The sequence below is a fragment of the Megascapheus bottae genome, chromosome 12 (assembly GCF_031878675.1).
Source record: "Megascapheus bottae isolate mThoBot1 chromosome 12, mThoBot2.hap1, whole genome shotgun sequence".
In the NCBI taxonomy this organism is placed as follows: Eukaryota; Metazoa; Chordata; class Mammalia; order Rodentia; family Geomyidae; genus Megascapheus; species Megascapheus bottae.
Window position 1 is genome coordinate 29,560,778 of NC_143520.1, and position 23,422 is coordinate 29,584,199.

The window sequence follows — 23,422 nt, forward strand, 5'->3', positions numbered from 1 at the left end:
TCTCCATTTTTCTGCTTGTCCTGTAGGTAATGATTATAGAGCTCAGAATAAAATAGTTTGGGGAAAACACAGTACATTTTTCATTGGAGCATATTCTGTTACACACACACACACACTTCTTGGCTTCTAATCCAGTCCCCAAACTTGAATGCTTCTGCTACTGGAAAGTATTTATTATGCAAAAATACTATTTTTCATAAAGCTTATTTCTAACATACTTCTTGAAAATATATCATTATTAGTGCTATAAACCCAAAATACCTTTAAAAGTTTGGGAGGCTATTATGTCTCAGTTAATCAAAACCAGTTTCAAATGGTGGTGCAGCATCGTAGTCTATCTTAATTCTGACATACAATGTACTATCTACAGTCATTCTAAACTCCATACATTTCAATATGCTTTCGATCAGTTCCAAATAGCATGCATTTATATAAACACACTAGAATTAGAACTAGTTTTTAAAGCTGAGTGAAAAAACATTGTTTAAAAAGTCTAAATTAAAATAAATATTAATATTCATTTTCATGTCCCAGTATTAAACTCAGTTTCCAGATAATGATCAAAGTTATTTTTTAGCAACCTTATTTTTAAAGAGACCTTAAAACTAATACAGTTGCTATCCAACTATTTCTGTTACATTCTTTCTAATTGGTTCTCTATATCAGCAAATCCAACTGAATATTAATTTGAATGTTAATAAATTGAAATATTAATTGAATTGCCATTCCTAGGAATGAACTATTGTGAAGCTCTGTTGTTTTACCCATGTAATCTGAATGTGAAGGCTACGTTCATTACAATCTTCTAGAATCAGTGTTGTGGTTCCAGTACCCTTCATGGGGGAAGCTCTGAATCTCTGATGTAGGGATGAAGGCTGCACTAAGAGGTGACATGACAGACATTTTCGGTTTCTTCTTCTTCATTCACTACTGCAAGAAAATAAAAATAAAAACAGGTGGTAAATAAATGTGAAGCGGTGGCTCCGTCTCTTAGCTGAATCCCTCCTTTCAAACCTGGTTGGAATCACAGGGTGCCACCTTGTGTATAAGCTGACGATTTACTTCCCATTTCTGCAAAGAATCCAGATTGACTCAAAAAGTATCATCCTGGAAGTTCTGTATCTTATTAACCAAAGAAAAAAAATGAAATACATATAATTGAAGGAAACAGACATGAAAACACACAGCTTTAAAGGAGCCACACACTTGATTTTGAATCCCACCAACAGTCTGTCTTATTTGTTTCCCACCCCTGACAGGAAAGTATACTAAATGCCCCACACATGGAATAGATTGTCACCACACACTCAGGCTTCTGAATGGGTACCAGAAACGAGTAGAGTTCTTACATTACATCTAATATGTCTGGTCGGATAATCATCTATGTCCAAGCAGCAAGAAAAGTACATTTAATTTCAAGATTTTGTATTTCTATGACGCTAAGTTCTATGTAGCTGATGGATACTGTTCTACTTATTTTAGTAAAGAGCATGATAATGATGTTTGAAAAAAGTGAATTTGAAAGAAGGAACTACACAATTGTTGGAGAAGGGCACAGGAGGAAAGAGAAGAAAAAGGAGAAAGAAAGAGAAAGGAAGAAAGGAAGAAAAGAAGAAAGAAAGAAAGAAAGAAAGAAAGAAAGAAAGAAAGAAAGAAAGAAAGAAAGAAAGGAAAGAAAGATAGAAGGAAAGGAGGGAGGGAGGGAGGAGAGACAGAAGGAGGGAAGAAGGGAAGGGAAGGGATTCTTTTTTTAATGCAGCTACCTTACCCTTGAGAAATTCCACGTTTGGGGAAAAGCAGCTCCAAATTCAGCATAGTTACCACTTAGTTGAAGTCATGGTTATATTCATGGCATTAGTTGGACCTTTCATGTTAGTTTCAGTGGGGTACTGCAGTGAAGATCTTCCACTTGGGGAGATACAAGTACATACCTGCAGTTGGTTCGGTATCTTGCAATGTATGTTTATCTCAGCTGCCTTCCTTCCCTGACTTCCTCCAGTGGCCAATCCCTTTCTCCTGGAGCACGTAACTGAAAAAAAAAAATCTATTCTGCCCCCCCCCCCCACCCCGCTCCACACACACATACTGTATTTCTGTCTCATCAAGTTCTTGGTCTCTCAAACAACAATCTCATAGCAATGAGCTTGCAGGTGTCCAGACTATTAGCTGAGGGGATCCCATGCTAGGAAATCAGAGTTTCTGTTCTAGATGCAGCAATCCTCAGTTAAATAAATTATTGGCCAGGTGAGGTGGCTCATGCCTGTAATCCCAGCTACTCAAGAGGCTGAGATCTAAGGATTAAGGTTCAAAGCCAGCCCAGGCACAAAAGGACCTGAGACTCTTTTCTCCAACTAACCTCTAGAAAAACAGAAAATGGGTTTGGTTCAAGGATAAAGTGGTAGCCTTAAGCTGAAGAGCTCAGGGACACTGCCCAGGCCCAGAGTTCAAGCACCACGACTGACAAAAAAAATATATATATATATTGTCTCTTTTGCCGACAAAGAATTATTGGGGCTGTTTGATTCTTTGTGTCAGCTGTGGGGCTTAAACTAAGGTGCTCCTGAGCTCTTTTGCTCAAGTCTAGTGTTCTATCACTTTGAGCTACAGTGCCACTTCCAGTTTTCTGGTGATTAATTGGATATGAGTGTCGGACTTTTCTGCCCACACTGGCTTTGAATGGTGGTCCTCAGATTTCAGGATCTTGAATAGCTAGGATTACAGATGTAAGCCAATAGTGTTTGGCAGAATTAATGTTCATAAGCACAAATTTGTGAGTAGATTATGCAGCTGAAATCCTGAGTTAATTAAAAAAAAGTGAATTGACTGAATAATAGTGATGCTTTACTGATATTGTTGCTGTCTACTAGAACAAAATAACCTGTTTCCTATGATATTAGCATATTGAAAGCACTCTAAATTCTAAAGTGACCGAGTAGAAGGAAGGAAGAAAAATAACTGAATGAAAATACCAATTTACTTGTCTTCTATCAATCATTTTGAATTATTTTGGTAGTATAAAAAAATAGGAAACAGTTAAAACTCACTAATTATATATTTACTGGATGGTCCAAACTCCTCAACTTACTCCAGAAAAAAATGTCGCTTTTTGAGGGTAACTAAAATACAGTAGGATAGCACTTGGGCTCTATGTGGGGTAACTGTTAGCTTCACAGTTCACAATGTCCACCGGGTTATATGGACCAGAAGATTCAAATTGTATCTTGACCTAATACAAATGTCCATGAGCCTTCATAAATAGAGTGATTAGGTGATAAAATACTTATATCATCCTATTTCTCAACTCAGTTCTTAGAATAGATATGAAAAAGGGCACTGAAGAGCTATTCTTTGTAGCAACTCTCCATATAAACTGTTGGCATCAGATGCAACAGCACAAACAATGCTAGAGGTTAAAATGGGCCTATATGTCTGAAGCTATAAGTCTCAGCCAATCCTGATCTGAGATTGTGTGTGGGCATGACAATCTCCAGTCAATTCTCCTTAAACAGTGGAGCTTTTCTTTTCTTTTCTTTTCTTTTTTTCCCCCCTCAACTCTCTCCTAATCAATTGGACTGAGTGTTCAAAATTATGCTCTCTTACATTAGCCTGAAATACGGCTCTTCTAAATGCCCAATTAAGGGCAGACCAGTATGTCTTAAATGACCATGTCCCAGAGGATAGAGTTAACATTCTTTTGTGCAAGGGAGCTTAACAAGGATCAATGCCTCCTGCTCTTACAGGAGTGAGCTAAGGATATGCAAGGCCAAGAGGTAATCTGACCTTTGCATCAACAAGGTATGCATTGCTGTTTCCAGTTAGACAGCCCTAGGGTGACAAGGAGTGTTCTTACACTCACCCATGTGAAAGTTGTCTTCAAGTTTGGTGACAAATAGCTATTATTTGCCCACTTTGCTTTCTAGCTATATTCCCATGCCCAATGTTTACATTATGTCTTTACTAAGAAAGAGCATAGTCTGATCTCTGTCACATGCCACAGCAGATTTTGTAGCCCAAAAGGGAGTACTAAGGATAGTCTTAGAGTAAACTATGTTGTAGAATGATTGTTTTTAAAAGAGAACATTATCTCCTCTTATTTAGATCATATAGAGGATTTTATGTGCCATGTCTCCATCCTCCAAACCTCCCCAGTCCAATAGAACAGGCAACACTGGATACTCCATTTAGGGCTAGTGTGTAGGCCTGCCTGAGCCTGCCAAAGACCAGATTGACATTTTAGAATAACTTTAGATGATCTTCAAGAACATAGTGGCTCTCAGATCCAAAGGAACATAGGCTTAATGATTTCCCTCATTTGTAATAATTAGTACACACCTAGGACTCTCCTAGCAGAGGATTACAATAGTGCAAAACCTATGTACATAAGATCATATAGGATGGACTAAATGAAAGGATCTCTAGGATATGGAAACAAGACGTTTATCTCGTGTGATTGTTGTTCATAATGTACTATGTTATTTCTCCTCTCTTTTGTTGCCCTTTGGTTAATCTCATATTGTTACTGTATGTGACTTTATTACCTAGTATGTTGTATTTGTCTTTTTTCTTTCTTTTTTTATTGTGATTAATAGAAGGGTTGCATTATGTTCACCAGATAGAAGGTGCATAACTTCACAAACATTGATACCTTTCTTATGACATGGTCCCCATTTTCCTCCCACCCTCCCCCTGCTTATTTGATTTCCCCCTGTTGTATTTGTTTATTGAAATAGGAAAGGGAAAGGGGGAAAACAAGATGATTGGGTGGAGGGAGGGGGAGGAAAATGGGGACAAAAATATGAGAAGGGGTATCAATGTATGAGAAGTAATGCACCTACTCCTGGCGAGTGTAACTGTAACTCCTGTATACATTACCCTGAGAATAAAAAAATTTTAAAAAGAATAAGAGAATACTAACAAAAAAAAGAACATTAGTGGCTCTATAAGTGGCCATCGGATTGATAACCAATTTTGGCTACCATATTCATGCCTATCACGTGGCTGGAGGTAGTTGCAGTGTGGTGTGGTCTGGACTGCTGCACAATGGTCTTTCTGGCCAGTACAGACCTTTCTCTTACTACTTTTCATCCATCAAATGGAAATGACATACATACTATGCTTCAGCCCATAGACTGAACACTTCTGGTCATTTATAAAACGTCCCTAAGGTGTTAACAAAGGAAAATATATTTGTTAAATATTTGAATGGTTACCAAAATATTCTCTTAATGATGTAAATAAGATTTAAAGAAAAGAGGAAAATATTTTTTTTCTTTGTGATCCTACTGTTTACATAATAATAGCAATACCTTGAAAAATTATGTTAAGGGAAGTCAGGACCAAAGACTAAGGTTACATGAGTTTTCTCATATGTGGAAGCTAGAATGTGTTTACAAATATGTAAATAAATACTTTGGAAGGTATGCAAGTATTCACATAACTGTATTAACAGAAACAGATTCAGTGGAGAATGCAACAAGATAATTCTGCAGAAAGGCTAAATGAAAAGTCAACAACATAAACTGAAAACAGTTCTTTGAAAGGAATGAAGGGTGGCCAAGGAGAGAAGGGATAGACTAATGAGGAGGAAAGGAGAAAACATAGTCAAAACTGTAATGCCTATCCTACAAATACAAGAAAATTGAGGAAATGTGAGATGAATAAGGAGGGGTGAGAATGTTGGGGGGGGTTGACATCAACTAAGATGAATTATACTCGTAAACTGCTTTGTTGAGTGACAACTCTTTGGTACAACTAACAATAAAAAAAATAAATAATAATTATGTTATTCTAGATCAATAGCTTTTTTTTTTTTTGCCAGTCCTGGGCTTGAGCTCAGGGCCTGAGCACTGTCCTTGGACTTTCTCAAGGCTAGAGCTCTACCACTTGAGCCTCAGCACCACTTCCAGCTTTTTTCTATGCATGTGGTACCGAGGAATCGAACCCGGGTCTTCATGCATGCAAGGCAAGCACTTTAACCACTAGGCCACATTCCCGGCCCTAGATCAATAGCTTTTAAAATTTATTTTCAATCATTAATGTCTGGCCAGTCACAGTGACTCAACCGTGTAATCCCAGCTACTTGGATATTTGAGGTCTGGAGATCCCAACTGAAGAACAACCTGGCACAAAAGCTCAGAGGACTACATTTCAACCAGTGGCTTTGAGGTAGCACCTACCTATTTTCCCCTACAACATGAGAAATACAAGTAGAATTGCAGCTCACACCAAACTAAGCATAGAATGAGAATCTATTTCTAAAAAAACAAATGGAAAACAACACCTGGAGATGTGGTTCAAGTGCTAGAGTATCTGCCTATTATGCATGAGACCCCTCAGTTTAATTCCCAAGACAGATGGGGAAAAGAATTAAAGTCTGGGTTTGGGTTTAGAGAGAGATGATGTTAGTTCCACATGTTTTATGATTTTCATATGTTGCTTAACAACTTTAACTCTTAAAACTGGATATACTACACAGTCAAACAAACTCCTTATAAGAAGTGATTAAGAATGAATAACACACACACACACACACACACACACATACACACACACACACACACAAAAGAATGAATAACAAGATACAAACTGCGTAACACAGCACCTGACAAATAGAACATGCCACCTGTTTCTCACTCTTCTACAATACCTCATTCCCGGCCCCTGTTTGGTCTCTTAAAGCATCCAGGCATGGAGTGAAACTATTAGGCAACTCAAGCTGGGTATGGTCCTGCTCTCCTCTAATCCCAGTTCTCGGGAAGCTGAGACAAGAAGATGATGAGTTTGGGACCAGGAGTTTGGCCTAGTGGTTAAAGTGCGTGCCTAGCATGCATGAAGACCCGGGTTCGATTCCTCGGTACCACATACATAGAAAAAAGCCGGAAGTGGTGCTGAGGCTCAAGTGGTAGAGCTCTAGCCTTGAGAAAGTCCAACGACAGTGCTCAGGCCCTGAGCTCAAGCCCAGGACTGGCAAAAAAAAAAAAAAAAAAAAAAAAGAAGATGATGAGTTTGAGGATAGGTGTGCTGCAGAGACAATATCTTTATCAAAAACGAAACAAACAAAAATCATTGTGGCCATTCAGAAGCCAAGAAGATAAACTTAGAGACTTTTTAAAAATCAGATCATATACCTTTATTTGAGACTTAACTTAAATCCAAAATACTGAACCAAAGTCTCTGAAAAGTGAGATTCTTTCCCATTTTTTCAAGTATTTTCAATAACTATGATGAAAAAATTATATATTAAGATTACATGTGAAAAGAAGAATCCTGCCACTCCTACTGTTTTCCTCCCTTTTCTTCCTTCCCTTCTCTTATCTTAGAAAATTCTAAAGCTAATTTTAGTCACTCAAGTTTCTGTCTGGAACAGCAACATGCTTACCTTCTATTCAAAGTCAGAAGAGGCAGGGTGTGTGGCCTAGTCGTAGAGTGCTGGCCTTGTCTGCTCTGAGTCAGAAGGAGATGAACTACTTACCTATTAAAAATCCCATCATAACTGATAGGCTTGCTGTATGAGTTCCTGCTTAGCTGTGAATCATGTTCACAAATGATATCATAAATGACATTATCAGGAGTTATAATATTATATCTGCAATACACAGGGAGGGGGTTGGGAAGATTTTACCAATAATGTTCAAAAATATCTAATTGTTTTCAGCAAATCTTTCAGAATAGATCTACCCTAATAAGTCTCCCTCTACACATTTGCCTTCATTTCGCAAAGAGAAAATAACCTCAGAGGTAAACTGGTTGACTAAAGTGCGTAAATGCTTTTTATATTTTCCTGGTCATAAACAAAGAAAGTAATGACACTGTTTTGCTTATATGGTTGTAAATTAAACTTGAAATCTATTGTGAAAGTTCACAATAATTCAGATGTATATGTAAGCATATCAAGCCAAGTCCTTGATCTTATTACTTCATATATATAATATATATATGATTATTTTCATATGTTTTATTTTTATTATTTTATATATTTTATTGATTATATTATGTTATTTACTTATACACACATATATAGTGTGTGTTTCAGTATGCGTGTGTTTGTGGTGCTGAGAGGTCAGTGCAAGACCCCACACATGCTAGACAAGTGCTCTACAACTCTACATCTGAACCTCATGCCAACTCTTTTCTTTAGTAACCCTTGATATTATTTGATTGCAAGGAAAAGTGGAACATAAAACTGGTAGCCTTGGGACCAGGAGTTTGGCCTAGTGGTAGAGAGCTTGCCTAGCATGCACGAAGACCCGGGTTCATTTCCTCGGTACCACATAAACAGAAAAAAAAGGCAGAAATGGTGCTGAGGCTCAAGTGGTAGAGCTCTAGCCTTGAGAAAGTCCAAGGACAGTGCTCAGGGCCTGAGCTCAAGCCCAAGACTGGCAAAAGTATAAAAAATAAAACTTTCCTATCTCCTAAAAGATGAGAAAATTCTGCCAATAGATGTTTAGCAAGAGAGGAAGAAAGAGAGAGAGAGAGAGAGAGAGAGAGAGAGAGAGAGAGAGAGAGAGAGAGAGAGAGAGAGAGAGAGAGAGAGAGAGAGGCACAGAGAAAAACACACAGAGAGAGACAGAGAAAAACACAGACAGAAAAACACAGAGAGAGACAGAGAGGGGATAAAAGCAATAATGACTGTGTTTTCACTTTGTTCTCTGGTGAGATTTTATTATTTTATGAATAACTCTCAAGGCACTCTACTTGAGTAAGCTTGAGTCAAGCATGATTTCATTTGTTAATTTTAATATTGCCTTTAACTCTGAACAGATTCCATCACTTCTAGAATCACCTCATACCAAATACAAATAACCTGCCATTATAGGAAATAAAAGAGTATGAATTGCCCTAAAATATTTAGAATTGAGAATGTCCACCTTATTTTAAACCTCAAGCCAAAGACTTGCTTCCTATACTAGAATCTACTACGACTAGTAGCCAAAAGCAAGCACAATGATTGACTACTCTGTCTTGTTGCCTGATCCATAGTAATAAATTCCCAGGGTGGCTGTGTAATTACACACAACAGGATCACTATCACAGCAGGCCTGGCTAGGTGTGGATGCACAGCATGATCACTTACCACTAGGTACTGTTCAATATGCTTAGGCACATGATCACTGCCCAGCACACCCTTTTCAATATGGATTCCTACCGAAACCATGACTAACACTCCAAATAACTTGCTTGCGCTTGAATTACAGTATACCTGCAGGAGCAGCTTGATGGGGACACCTTCGATAAAACCAAACTCCATCAGCACACCCACATCAATACTCTAAAAGAAGTCCTTTAGCACCACAGTTTCTGCCATCACCAAATCTGGCCATAAACGCAGTGGTAACAATTAGGTTTGTTCCTGTAGACAAGATGTGATAATATTTCCTAATAGAACTGGTAATATAAATGGGGACCAAGACATGAGAAAGGGTATCAATGTTTGCGAAGTAATGCACCTTCTGTCTGCTGAATATAATGTAACCCTTCTATTAATTACAATAAAATATATGAAAAAAGAATTGCTAATATGTCAGGCAATATTCCAACTTGTGCCAGGTGTCAATAAGAACATGCCTAATGGATGAACAAGGAATCCTAATGTAGAAAATGTCCTAGCAAATGGGCTGAAGGAAATGGCAAGGCACACGTTTTTGTGTGCATGTAGATTTTCCTGCATCCATAGCCTCAGTGCCTCTGGCAGAAGAGAACATATTTGACATTTACTCTCATTAAAGCAAATCCTTTTGATGGAAGGTGCTATGTTTCTGAGCTGCTTTGATGTATGTGAAAATACACCAACTTATCCATAAAAAAGTAACCATTATGAACTGTTTTGTAGACTAAAAAAGAAAAGGCTTTTAGGCAAATAAATGGAGTATTACATTTTGGCTAGCTTTTAAGAAGCAAATGGATTTGCAAATTTGAAATCAAAATAATAAAAGTTGAAATCAAATCAACAAAAAGGGGAATAATTATTTTTTTATCAAAAAGCTTTCTATATACCTTTAAATGATGCTACTCCAATAGATCTCAATTTGGCTGCTCTGGGATATGGTCTAGAAATGTACCTTTAACAAACTATGCCAGGGGATTCTACATCAGGACTATTTTACACAGCTTCATCCATTGTTTTCTCTTTTCTTTCTCATCTTTTCTCAAATTTTCATCTTCCTTCTTAATTTCCCTGGGTGTCTTGTCTCTTCTTTCTTTGACTCCATCCCCTTCTCTTCTTTTTTCTTCTAGGAATGAGAAGAGAGACATGAAGAAAGGTTGACAACAGTTTGGTTGCAAAGATCTGAGTAAAGGAGTTTTGAGTTTTAAATTGTGCTCCTTGTCTCATTGAGTACAAAGCCTCAATGGCGCTCCTCTTTCCTTGTAGCACACAGATCAGCTGCCTAATTTCCTACAATCATGATTAATAAAAAGAGGTCACCAGAGCCAAGAGAAGATAATTAGAGATCCTGGCAAATAAATACAGTATTACATTTTGCCTAGCTTTTAAGAAGCAAATGGATTTGAGAGTTTGAAATCAAAATAATAAAAGTTGAAATCAAATCAACAAAAAGGGAATAATTATTTTTATCAGAAAGCTTTCTATATACCTTTAAATGATGCAAATGTCCAGGTTTAATTCTTGTAACTGAGAAATGTAGGGAAAATGCTTAGAGCAACCTGGGGTTATTTTCCTGCTAATTATTAATTGTCATTAATTTCCTATTATTTTCATTGTAAAAATGAGGCTTTAGTATATATTAACATTTCTTCCCTTTGTCCTTTGCTTTTGTTTATTTATGCATAGATAGGATTTTTAAAACATGGTAAAGCAATAATGTTTGAAGAACCGTAATGTAGGAATCTAGAGACATGTAGCCGCACCTGGCACTGGCCTTGGCTAACCTTGGTCATGGAAAGCTTGTGTATCACACTGGTCTCATTGTCCTTGGCTGTTAAAGTGAAGAAATTACCTGTATTGCATACTTTGATGTTAGAATTCTACCAATGAGGAGAAGTCCCATTATTCGCATATGATGATTTAAGATAAACAGGGCTCAATGTGATTTATAATTAAGCATTTTGCAGTAAAATAAGCTATTTTATTTACTTAAAAATTTGAAAACCTATTATTTAAATTTTTTATGAAAAAAGTAGGAATATCTGTCTGAGAGAGTTGGGGAGCTATCAAATTTCCCACTGGCTTTGTGAGTCCATAATTAAAGATGAAATGGATAAATGTACCAGGTGCTGGTGGCTCATGCTATAATCCAAGCTACTCAGGAGATTGAGAGCTGAGAAGCACAGCCCAGTCTGGCTTTGAGACTATGTCTCAAGTCTATGAGACTCATATCCCTAATTAATCACCAGAAAACTGAAAGTGGTACTATATTCAAAGTAGTTGAGCACCAGTTGAGTGAAAAAGCTCAGGGACAGTGCCCAGGCCCTGTGTTCAAGCTCCATGATTGCAAAATGAAAGAAGGAAAGTAAGAAAGAAAGAAAGAAAGAAAGAAAGAAAGAAAGAAAGAGAGAAAGAAAGAAAGAAAGAAAGAAAGAAAGAGAGAAAGAGAGGGAAGGAGGGAGGCACGGAGGGAGGGAGGGAAGGAAGGAAGGATATAATAATGTTTTACATTAAACTAGTCATTTCCTATTTTTTTAAACTATTAAAACTATATTAGCACCGGGAGTCTGGCCTACTGGTAGAGTGCTTGCCTAGCATGCACAAAGACCCAGGTTCGATTCCTTCATACCACATTCATGGAAAAAAAGCCAGAAGTGGTGCTGTGGCTCAAGTGGTAGAGCTCTAGCCTTGAGAAAGTCCAAGGACAGTGCTCAGGCCCTGAGCTCAAGCTGGCAAAAAAAAAAAAAAAACCCCAAAACCAAAAAACCAAAAAAACAAACCCCCAAACTATATTAATCCCTCTCTTTTATATTTTCCTGTGCCTGTTGACAATGTACATATCTTTTTTGGAGAATGGTCTTTCAATATTTGTTCTTTAGATGGTTTTCCTCTGGTTTACAGAGAGAATTCCATTTCCTTTCCAAGGCAGGAAGCCATCATCAATGGGGGTCCTTCTTTTCCAAACAATAGAATACATCTTTCTCAGCAGAACTTTCTTCTTTTGCACACTAAGAAAGGTGAAGTTAGGAAGCAGTAGGAGGAACCCTGAAAAATGCAGCCAAAGACTTTGCCATAATGACAGGAGTGTTGATGAGCTTTGTATCAGTAATGGTAAAAGTGGAATATTTAAGACTTGAAAGCATTAACATTGGCTTACCAGATATTGACCCAAGATTTATCTTCTGTGCTTTGTTGACTTTATGCAAGCAGTTGGGCGATCTTACCTTAAAAATTAAACAAAAGTCATATTTTGTTACAGTGAAGTACCTGAGCAAAGTAACTTCGGGGAAAAATATTTCTGCTCATGGTTACAGAAGTTTGATCCTTTGATTCTGGGTCCAGCAAGGCAGACCTGTTGTGGTTAGAGTATGGGGCAGGGGTGGGGAGGGGGTTGACTCTTCATCTCATGACAGGCAGGAAGAAGAGAAAGAAAGAGTGAAAATAGGAACTAGGTACCATCTTCCAAGGCACACCCCCTTGGGACCTACTTCTTCAGCTAGGTCCTAACCTCTTAAGTTTCCATACCCTTCCCAAATAGCACCTCTGGCTACAGACTGAAAGCTTGTGAGAGTCATTTCAAACTAAAAAAAGAAAAGAGCATACTCATTGTCTATGTATCTTCGTATTTTTTCCTTTTTAATTTTTTTTTATTCTCAGAGTGATGTATAGAAGGGTTACAGTTACATTTGTATGGTAGTGAGTACATTACTTCTTGAACATTGTTACTCCTTCCCATGTTTTTCTCCCAGTTCCCTCCTCCACCCCTCCCAAGAAGTAATAGCTTCATAATTTTCTAAGTGGATTTTCTGCTCACAGCTCAATATCCCCATAATATAAAAGAGGAGATATTATGAAAGATGAAACATATTATAAATATTTCCTTTATAAACAGACACCATGTTCACTTTTCATGTTCATGTTTCACTTTTCCCCATTCATTCATTCAATCAAACATTTAATAATGCCTACTATACTTTCTACTTTACAATAAATAACATTTTCTATTAAGTACTCTAATGGTTTTAAAGATAAGAGTGTATCTGCTTTCAGTGCATGCAGCCAAGAGATAAGGCTTATACATATATTGTTAATTAGCGTGCACATGAAACATACATACAATTCTGTGGAAACAAAAATTATGGAGAGATTGCCTCTGGGTAATGGGTTTGGGAATATGACAGAGAAATTTTTTTTAATTCAGACTTTAATTAAAAGTAAGAATTGTGGCACATGCCTATAACCCCAGCTACTCAGGAGGCAGAAATAGCAAGGATCATGTTTCAAGGCCAACCCAGGCAAAAAAAAAAAACGTTAGTAAGATCCTCATCTCAACAAATAAGGAATGTATTAGTAATTTACTAATATGAGAGGCATAAGTAAGAGAATCAAAGTATGAAGCTAGCCTTAGGGGAGAAATTGCACAAGAACTTATCTGAACAATAACTAAAAGCCAAAAGGACTGGATGTATACCTAAACTGCTAGAAAGCCTAGCTAGCTAATACAAGGACCTAAATCTAAACTCCAGTACAAAGAAAGAAAGAAAGAAAGAAAGAAAGAAAGAAAGAAAGAAAGAAAGAAAGAAAGAAAGAAAGAAAGAAAGGAAAGAAAGAAAGAAAAGAAAGAAAGAGAAAGATGAACAGGGAACAGGTAGAAGTGGAAGAGAAAAGAGAGGATAGGAAAATGGATGGTCAAATGCCAAAGGGAAGTAGGAGGGTATGCAGTCCAGAATAAGGAACTGAAGGATGGAGCAGTGTAAGAGCAAACATCTAAAAAAACCAAGTTATTGATACTTTCAACCTGACTGTTTCTACTAATAATGGTGATTTGGTCAAATTCTTTAGTCTCTTTCATTTTAGTTTTGTTATTACAGATGGCAGAATAACTATCAGCCTCACAGGATTGTTGTGAATGTAAGGTATGGGGAAGTATGTAAAAATGCAAATTAAAAAAATAGCCAGGGCCGGGTGTTTTGCCTAGTGGTGCTTGCCTAGCATGCACTAAGACTCAGGTTCAATTCTTTGGTACCACATACATAGAAAAAAGCCAAAAGTGGTTCTGTGGCTCAAGTGGTAGAGCTTGAATTCAGGCCCTGAATTCAAACCAGGATTGGCAAAAAAAAAAAAAAAAATAGCCAGAATTTTTGTGGGTCATCTTTGTAATCATAGCTAGTTAGTGGGCGGATTAACCAATAAAAACCCGGAAGTGGAGCTCAAGTGGTGAGCGGTAGCATGGAACAAAACAGTTCAGGAATTGGGGCCAGGAGTGTGGCCTAGTGGTAAAGAGTTTGCCCAGCATGCAGGAAGTCCTGGTTTTGATTCCTCGGTTCCACATACACAGAAAAGGCCAGAAGTGGTGTTGTTGCTCAAGTGATAGAGCACTAGCCTTGAGAAAGCTCCAGGGCATTGCCCAGGCCCTGAGTTCAAGTCCCAGGACTGCAGTCTCTCTCTCTCTCTCTCTCTCTCTCTCTCTCTCTCTCTCTCTCTCTCTCTCTCTCTCTCTCTCTCTCTCTCTCTCTGTCTCTCCCTCCCTCCCTCCCTCCCTCCCTCCCTCCCTCTCTCTCTCTCTCTCTCTCTCTCTCTCTCTCTCTCTCTCTCTCTCTCTCTCTCTCTCTCTCTCTTACACACACACACACACACACACCCCAAACAAACCCTAAACAATTATACAAGTTGTGTTCTGAATGCCCCTAAGATTCATATGTAGAAACTTAACTGCCAATAAGTTAGCATGAGGACTCCATATAGCTGTGGCCACATTGTTCTTTGAGTCAAGCAACTCTGTTTTGTATTGGACATGGTCTCTCCATGTTTAAACATTCTCACTGGACTCCTATAGCCTCCTAGCCTCCCAAATGAACAGTATTGTCAACTTTTACCTTTCTCCCATCCTGTCTCCACAAGTGTCAGAGCAGTCCTTTTGAATATGTAGATCTCTCTATCTTTTTTTGGTTTCTTAGCAGAGCACATAGACCTTTCTGACTTCAGTCCCAGTCACATTTCCCTGTCCCTCACACTCTGGACCTCAACATCCACCTAAATGTCATCATATCACACTCATACTCTGTGCCCACACTGTTTTGCAAGTTTCTTCCCTTTGCATCTTCTGTTCCCTGGGATTTCTGCTCAGTGCATTCACAGTTCAACATCAAGTAACATCCACACACCCCTTTTCTCCAGGAAGTCTCCAGACAGTGATGCTCCTGCTTCTCTTCCAGCTTCTCCCTCTTTCAGGATTCTTTAACCCTGTCTAATACCCAGTGTATCATGTACATTTACACTATAGGGACATTTTTCCCATTCTTTAACATTATTTGCTCCTCATTATATTCTGAGTTGAGCCTAATCATCACTTGTTAAATGAAGGAATGATGTAACTTGCATTCAGAAAATACTCAACAAATTTTATTGCTCTTTTTCATCTCCTGTTCTATACTAAAAAAAAAAAACCCACAAAATATCCATTCCAGCTCAACCCAGGCCACAAATATCCACTTTGAGGGAGTCAGGCTGCCAGTTGAGATGAAGAGAATATTTTCTATTTTCAAGCAACATTAATCTAGAATGAAATTATCCTCTCACCCTTCAGCTATATTTCATTCTGTTGCTTGACACACATACATTTTGTGGAGAAGTGATTTTGTTATATTCTTTCCTACCTCTGCCTAGTAAAACAGAAGTTTATCCAGTGGGCGTGATGGCAGAAAAGAAAAATAGAGGTGATAGCCAAACCAATGTAACCCAGAAATCCAGTACAATATTGAAAGCCTTCTCTGCACCAGGCCAATATGTGGCTGAATCTTTGCACTTATTCTGCTTTCTGGCTGGAATCTTTATTTAGTCCCATGTGTCTCTTCCCCTCCAGGGAAGAGGGGCTTTTCTCTTCCCTTAGGAAGTTCAAGAGCACCCTTTGCCTCTTCCCACTAGATGCCAGTAGCATCCACAAGTTGTGACAATAAAAAATGTCTCCAGACTTTGCCAAAATGCTCATGAAGGGAGGGGGAATGACTAGTGGAGAATAACTATCCTAGTTGATAACTGTTGATTGTTCATAGTTCTTGTGGTATATAATGTTCGTATTTTAGCTGACTTTCCCCTTGGCAAATGTTCTTATATCATTATATACCACTCTTCATAGCATATATCAAGATTTACAATTATACACTTATCATATGTATTAAAACTCCTCATGGAGGCAGACCAATAGAACATAGATACGTAGAAAACACACACACACACACACACACACACACACAGAGTGACAGAGAAAGAGAAGAGAGAGGGGGAGGAGAGAGAGACGGGGAAAGAGGGAGAAAGGGAGAGAGAGAGAGAAAGAGAGAGGGAGAGAGAGGGAGAGAGAGTGAGATAGAGAGAGAGGAGTATCTGGCTCAAGAGCAGAACAAAACCAGCAAAATGACTTGGGTTATGAGAAGACAGATACACAGGGTTCTTACATGCTTCTTATTGGCTGATCACAGCCATTTTCCTGTATTGATTATAGACAATAGTATAAATGTTCAAATGGCCCTTGACAGAATAAAGTTCCTTGTCCTACTGATATAGATGCAGATGTAGATATAGATATAAGCAGATGAAAGTATGTATTGGGGGAACTGACTCATATATTCAAAGAGATTGAGAAATCCTCCAAAAAGCCTTCTGAAAATTAGGGGTTCTGGGATATAGGCACTGTGGCTCATCTCAGGCCTGAAAAGCTGAGAGCTAGAAAAGCTGATGGTATAATTCTCAGGGAAGACCAAACATATGAGGGTCTAGGCATATTGATGTAAATTCTAGAGTCTTGGATGTAGTTCTGATGTCCAAGAGCAGTAGGTGGTGTGTCCCAAGCCTTAAAAGAGAGAAAGAAGTATTTTTCTCTTCCAGACTATTTAATCCATGAAAGTAGAAATGGCTTCCTTTTGTTTGCCTTGTCATTAGTATAGTATCTGGCCCAGATTTGAAGTGCATAATCTTTACTCTCAGTAGCAATTCTTGGGGCTGGGAATTTAGCCTAATGGTAGAATGTTTGCCTACCATGCACGAAGGCCCGAGTTTGATTCCTCTGTACCACATACATAGAAAAAGCTGGAAGTGGTGCTTTGGCTCAAGTGGCAGAGCTCTAGCCTTGAGAAAACCCAAGGACAGTGCTCAGTCCCTGAGTTCAAGCCTCAGGACTGGCAAAAGAAAACAAAACAAAAAAAACACAGCAATTCTTTAGAGAAAGAGTGACCCACTGGTCAGAGGCATCTAAGAAGCAGTGGAGTTTTACAGAAGAAAGGCTTAAGTGTTCTTTCTGAATAATTAGGAGACATAGAGAGCAACAATAAAACTAACATGGCAGGCAAGTTTCTGGTCAGCATGCTTGGATGTGAAGGAATGGACTCACAGGTGTTTGCATCTGTAAGAATTGTGCTATGGAGGTGAACACTGTTGGAGCTAATGTTCCTTCCTTACGAAGACAAAAAAAAAAGAACAAACTTAAGTCCTTGTATCTATCTGCTATCAATACCTTTTCTAAATAAAACATCCTAAATTGTCCTTATCTTTCCCTGCTCTAAATTGTTTTAATCTTGACTTTGTTGTTTGCTGATTTGAGGGACATTTATAATCCTTTCCAGACCCTGAGGGCTCAAGATGAACTTGATAAGAAGAGGCGCTTGGGACCCCTCCCAGCAAAAAAGCTAGTATGGAATCTGAAGTTTTCTTAGGGAGGCCTGAGGGGTAAGGGAACAATGATTAAAAGGAGATAGAGACTGAGAGAAAGAGAGAGAAGAAGGAAGAAGAAGAAGAAGAAGAAGAAGAAGAAGAAGAAGAAGAAGAAGAAGAAGAAGAAGAAGAAGAGGAGGAGGAGGAGGAGGAGGAGGAGGAGGAGGAGGAGGAGGAGGAGGAGGAGGAGGAGGAGGAGGAGGAAGAAGAAGAAGAAGAGAGAGAGAGAGAGACAGAGAGAGAGAGAGAGAGAGAGAGAGAGAGAGAGAGAGAGAGAGAGAGAGAGAGAGAGAGAGAGCGCACGAGAGAGCACGAGAGAGCTGGAGAACTAGGCTGTCACAGTCAGCATGAAGGTGACCTTCAGAAGAGGACTACACTGACCAGCTGAGGGAGCAGAGAACGCAAGTTAGTTTTTTTCAGTCCCACTGCTTCTTACATATACTGTTGTTTCTTACACCAGTAAATAGCCATCAAGTCACAGAAGGCAAGGTTATCTGTACATTAACACTGATTTGCTGTGGCTCAGGGCAGAGAGGAAAAGGGTGCCAAGAGGACTAGCCTGGACCCAGGACATCAGAAAACATCTGACATAATGTAGCATTAGGCACTATTTCCAAAGGTTTGACTATAACCTTATTTCAGACTTAACAGGCAACAATTTGTAACATAGCACTGATATTGCAAAAAAAAAAAAGTCTTTACTTGGAAATAATAATATTCATTCAAACTAGATACAATGTAGAAAAATCTGCAGTTACTTTCTCAGAGACTAGATCATTTTCATTGTTTTGTAACCAATGAGTAGCTCTGAGTAAACCCTAGACTCCTAGATGCCTGCTATACTACACCTATATGAAAAGTTCTGCAAAACATCAATATGAGCTTGCTCCTTCACTTTCCCTAAGTAGAAATAGTGTGGAGAAATGAGAAGAGCCATAAATACTTGAGATATGTGTGTAAGTTTGTGCAAATTTCAGTGGAGATACAGAGAGAGAGATGAGAAAGACCTTGGGTAATAGATGGAAAGGATTGCATGTTAGAGGCTTTTGTATATGTGTACCTGCCTGTGCGCCAGTACTGGACTTGAACTCAGGGTTTGAGTACTGTCCCTTAGCTTTTTTTGCTCATGCATGGTGCTCTACCACTTGACTCTTAGCTCCACTTGCTGCTCTTTTGGTAGTTAATTGGAGATCAGAGTTTCACAGACTTGTCTGCCCTGGTTAGCTCTGAAATGTGATCTTCAGATGTAAGCCTTCTGAATAGCTAGGATTACATATGTGAATCCCTGGCACTTGGCAATATAACTTTTTCCTGTTGAATTTTCTGAAATACCTAAGGAAAAAATTAAGCTTCTCTCCTTATTTTAAAGTTTAACGTAAACACAAAGTTATATGAGTAGATACCCTAAATCACCTCAGTTATTATGAAGGCTACATAAGGAAGCAGAAAATAGATGACAGATGGCAAAGGACAATTTCCAGGAGGAAAGTACAGAGAACAAGGGCGTTTGGAGGTGCCAGCCTCCGGTAATGTCCAGGTCAACTTTTCTACTCTCACATTTATTTTCCAGTAAGGTCTTAGGAATACATGATCAGGGGCAACAGGGAGGGTTTAGAGATAAAGAATAGTATAGCTCAACACAGTCTGGGTAGACTTGAATTGAAGAGCTCAGGGACAGCGCCCCATGACTGACAAAATAAATAAATAAATAATTTGCAACTATACAAACAAGACAATGAAACCAGGAAGAGTGTTTAGAGGGGGTGAGATTGATTGAAATACATTGCAAATGTGCAGCAGCATAACAATGAAATGTCTCCCCCTATAATTAATGTAAGGGGGGAAAGCTTCAAAACAATGGATGGATGGGCAGCCATAATTAAAAACAGTCTCTTAAGATATAAAAGTCTGCTTAGGAATGATTTATTTGCTCTCTGAGATCAAGCTCTGCATTTTACCTGTCCCTTCTCTTGAGTTCTGACCTGGGCTTGTCACCCAGGCTTCCATCTGTTTTTACTCATTGCTTAGCATTCTTTCCTGTTTAATAGATCTGCTTCCACCTCTCTACACCCCTTCACCAACTATAGCCCCAGTATTCCTGTGAAACATTCGTTTTGATAACTGCTTTTTTCAACAACTTCTTACAATCACTTCCTTTTCCTGCCCTACTTGCCTCCCATGTTTCTTATAACTGTGTTTGTGATTCTTTACACTGTCTTGGTTCTCTGTATATATTATTCCTGTATCATAACCGAGCCAGTAGAGGTTGATACCAAAGCATATTCAGGACATTATCTCTAGGGTATCCCACTTGGCCAATACAAGCCACTTCAAATGCCTCCTAACAGACATTATATCACTAATATTATGATTGTTTTCCTCTATGAGTAAACACTTAGATAAATTATCTAAAGTAATCCAAAGGAAATACCTATCTAAAAAATATTCCCCTTCCGACTTTGCAAATCATGATTAAAAAGACCAAAGAAGGTGGAGTGACTTTGACCATGCCAGACAACAGCTTCTGAGGAGTTGAATAGAAACCAAGAAAACCAAACTGTAGGGCCTGTATGTGCAAACTTAGGCAACAGATACCAAGAAAGCCCTGAAACCTCCAGAAAAGGGATAACAATCTGTGCATACAAGTCAAGAATCCTGCCCTCATTTTGCTTATCCTGGGCTTCTTATCACATTTCCATTCGGGGCTATATGGTTTTTCTTCAGAGAGGCTTCCCTTTCCACCAGTCTAAGGATTGTCTCTCCTGCTTATTTTCTACTCATAGTGTTCTATTTTGTTTCTCCTGTCTCAGACACTATCCTTGATATGTTTACTTGTCTAATATCTTCTCCTGTTTTGTAAGAGCTGGAATTCAATTTTCATTTGTTTGTTATTGTTGTTGTTGTTTTATTTAGCATCATATCTCCAACATTCATCTTCACCACTGACCTACAGCAGGAACTCAGTCAATCTCTTCCAAATGAAGAAAGGAACCAGAAGACTTCTCATGTATCCTCATCATAAAGCTTCCCAGATTTCCATTCACTTTCTAAATTGTGAAACAAAGGCTCTTTATTGTTTGCCTAATTTTGAGAAAATAAGCCTCCTTTTGAGGGTAGATTTTTATTTTAGAAGTAAATAAGAGCGTATTCAGGTCAAATTCACCGTGACAAGGTTTGTTACAACTACATCACCTAACTTTGATTAAAATGCTTGGTGGCTATAAAATGGTAAGGTGCTGTGTGTGCAGTTGCAGCCAGTCGATTTTTGACAAAGTTGTCAAGAACATTCTTTGGGGGGAAAAGTCTGTTCTACAAATGGTGTTAGGAAATAAGGTATTCACATGTAGATAACTGAAAACAAATCCCTAGTTCCTATTGGGTACAAGAATCAATTCAAAGTAGATCAAAGACTTTAACTTAAAATTTGGACCTAAAATTTGGGCCTAAAATTTGGACCTAAAATTTAGACCTAAAATTTGGACAATACTATAGGAAAACACTGGAAAAAATAGGCACAGTCAATGACAATCTGTCTAGGGCTCCAATTACTGAGTAAACAAGAGAAAGAATTGACAAGTTGGATTATATAAAATTAAAAGCCTCTGTACATTAGAGAAAATGATCATCAGAATAAAGAGATAATTTACAGGGTTGGGCCTAGTGGTAGAGTGCTTGCCTAGCATGCATGAAGCTGTGGGTTCAATTCCTTGGTACCATATACATGGAAAAAGCCGGAAGTGGCATTGTGGCTCAAGCAAAAAATGTTCTTGAGCAAAAAATGTCCAAGGACAGTGCCCAGGCCCTGAGTTCAAGCCCCAGGACTGGCAAAAAAAAAAAACAAAAAAAACAAACTAAAGAATGGTAAAACAAAATCGAGAGCTATTTAAGCCTAGAATATAAAGCTCAAAAAAATTAAACACCAAAAAATCACCAACTATCCGAACAATAAGAACAAATGATTATAAACAGGCAAATGAAATGAGCAGACCTTTCTCAACACAAGGATACATGCATAAATAAGGCAGCATTTTATATATATATATATATATATAATTGGTATATATGGAGATATATTTTAATAGCTTTTTCAGGTAATTATGAATATTTTTATATTATACCAAATCTCAGTAATTGGTGGTAGTTTCTTGCAAATTTCAATTTATAAAACCATATTGATGAAATCTTTAGACTATTACATTAAAAATCCACTCCTACATAGATTGCACTTTGAATAACCTAGCTATAATTTCCTAATACATAATACATATAATTGCATGTTTGGGCACTTGGGAAATATCATTCCCTAAGATATGCACATCTTTCTTATGTTTGCGCATCTTATTCTACAATTTTAAAAATAACACTAGGGCTGGGGATATAACTCAATAATAGAGTGCTTGCCCAGTGTGCAGGAGACCTTGGGTTTAACCCCCAAACCTACAAAATATATAATATTAATATCATTACAGGAGAAGCAGTATTAGAGATTTCCCTCAGAGCCTCTTCCAGAGCCTGCTTCTTCAACTGGCACTGCACCTCAAGCTATGCCTCCAGTCTAGCTTTGTGTTGGTTATTTTGGAGATGACTCTTGTAATCTTTTTACCTGATCTGATTTCTAACTGTGATCCTGCAGATTTCAGCTTCCAGAGTGGCAAGCCTTAGCCTCCACAGTCCTGCAGAAAATCTCTAAGTAATGTGGAGTTGTTAAGTTTACAGTGGCAGATACAAGTTTTCCAAAATTATTCTCTTTCATAATTTTTGTTTGAAAACTTGAATTTTCTTTTTGCCAGCAAATATTGTTCATGTTTCTTTTATATATATATATATATTTATATATATATATATATATATATAAATATATATATATATACTGACAGGCCCGCTTTGCCTTTTTTCAAGCAAATATCTACCAAATAATGAAGAAAGGTTAGCTTGTAATTCAAACAATGCTGCAAATAATTTTCTTCAAGTTACATGTCAAGTGCTTGCATTCAGAGAACCCTACACATATTTCATACTTTGGCAGAATATTGAAAGTACACACACTGATGAGGGATGATAACATAAAATTAGTACATTTTACTGCCAATCTTAACTGAAAAATTTAATTCCTAACTAAAACAGGCCTTTTCTGTTTATCTTCTTTATTTTTATTTATTTATTTATTTTATATTACATTATATTATTATTTATTGTGCTGGCACTAGAGCTTGAACTAAGGGACTGTGCATTTTCCCTCTGACTTTTTTTGTGTGTGTGGTGGGGGGGGGTCATGGGGCTTGAACTAGAGCCTGGGCGCTGTTCCTGAGCTCTTCAGCTCAAGGCTACCACCCTACCCTTGAGCCAAACTCTACTTCCCGTTTTCTACAGTTTATTTGGAGATAAGAGACTCAGGTCCTTTTGTGCCCAGGGTGGCTTTGAACCTTGATCTCAGATCTCAGCTTCCTGAATAGCTAGGATTAAAGGCCTGAGCCACTGTGCCTGACTTGTCCCTCTAGCTTTTATGTGCAAGGCTGAAGGACACTTGAGATACAATTCCACTTCCAATTTTTTGTTCATTAAATGGAGATAAAAATCACATAGACCTAAGCCGGGCGCAGTAGCTCATGCCTGTAA

General features: G+C 38.1%; 1 protein-coding gene across 2 annotated transcripts in view; it reads right to left on the reverse strand.

Moving 5' to 3' along the window:
- Positions 1–774: 774 nt before the first annotated feature.
- LOC150056388 (uncharacterized) overlaps positions 775–23,422 on the reverse strand; it is an 83,327-nt gene continuing 60,679 nt past the window's right edge. The window contains exons 3-5 of one of the 2 annotated variants that reach the window (XM_090343122.1): positions 12,261–12,327; positions 10,059–10,229; positions 775–930 (exon numbers count right to left, since the gene is read on the reverse strand). In XM_090343122.1, coding sequence (XP_090199248.1) covers positions 10,084–10,229; positions 12,261–12,327 — 213 coding nt within the window. In that variant the 3' untranslated portion in view covers positions 775–930; positions 10,059–10,083. Of the gene's footprint in view, positions 931–9,225; positions 9,313–10,058; positions 10,230–12,260; positions 12,328–23,422 lie in introns of those variants that run through there. The other variant, XM_090343123.1, reaches the window with a different exon arrangement.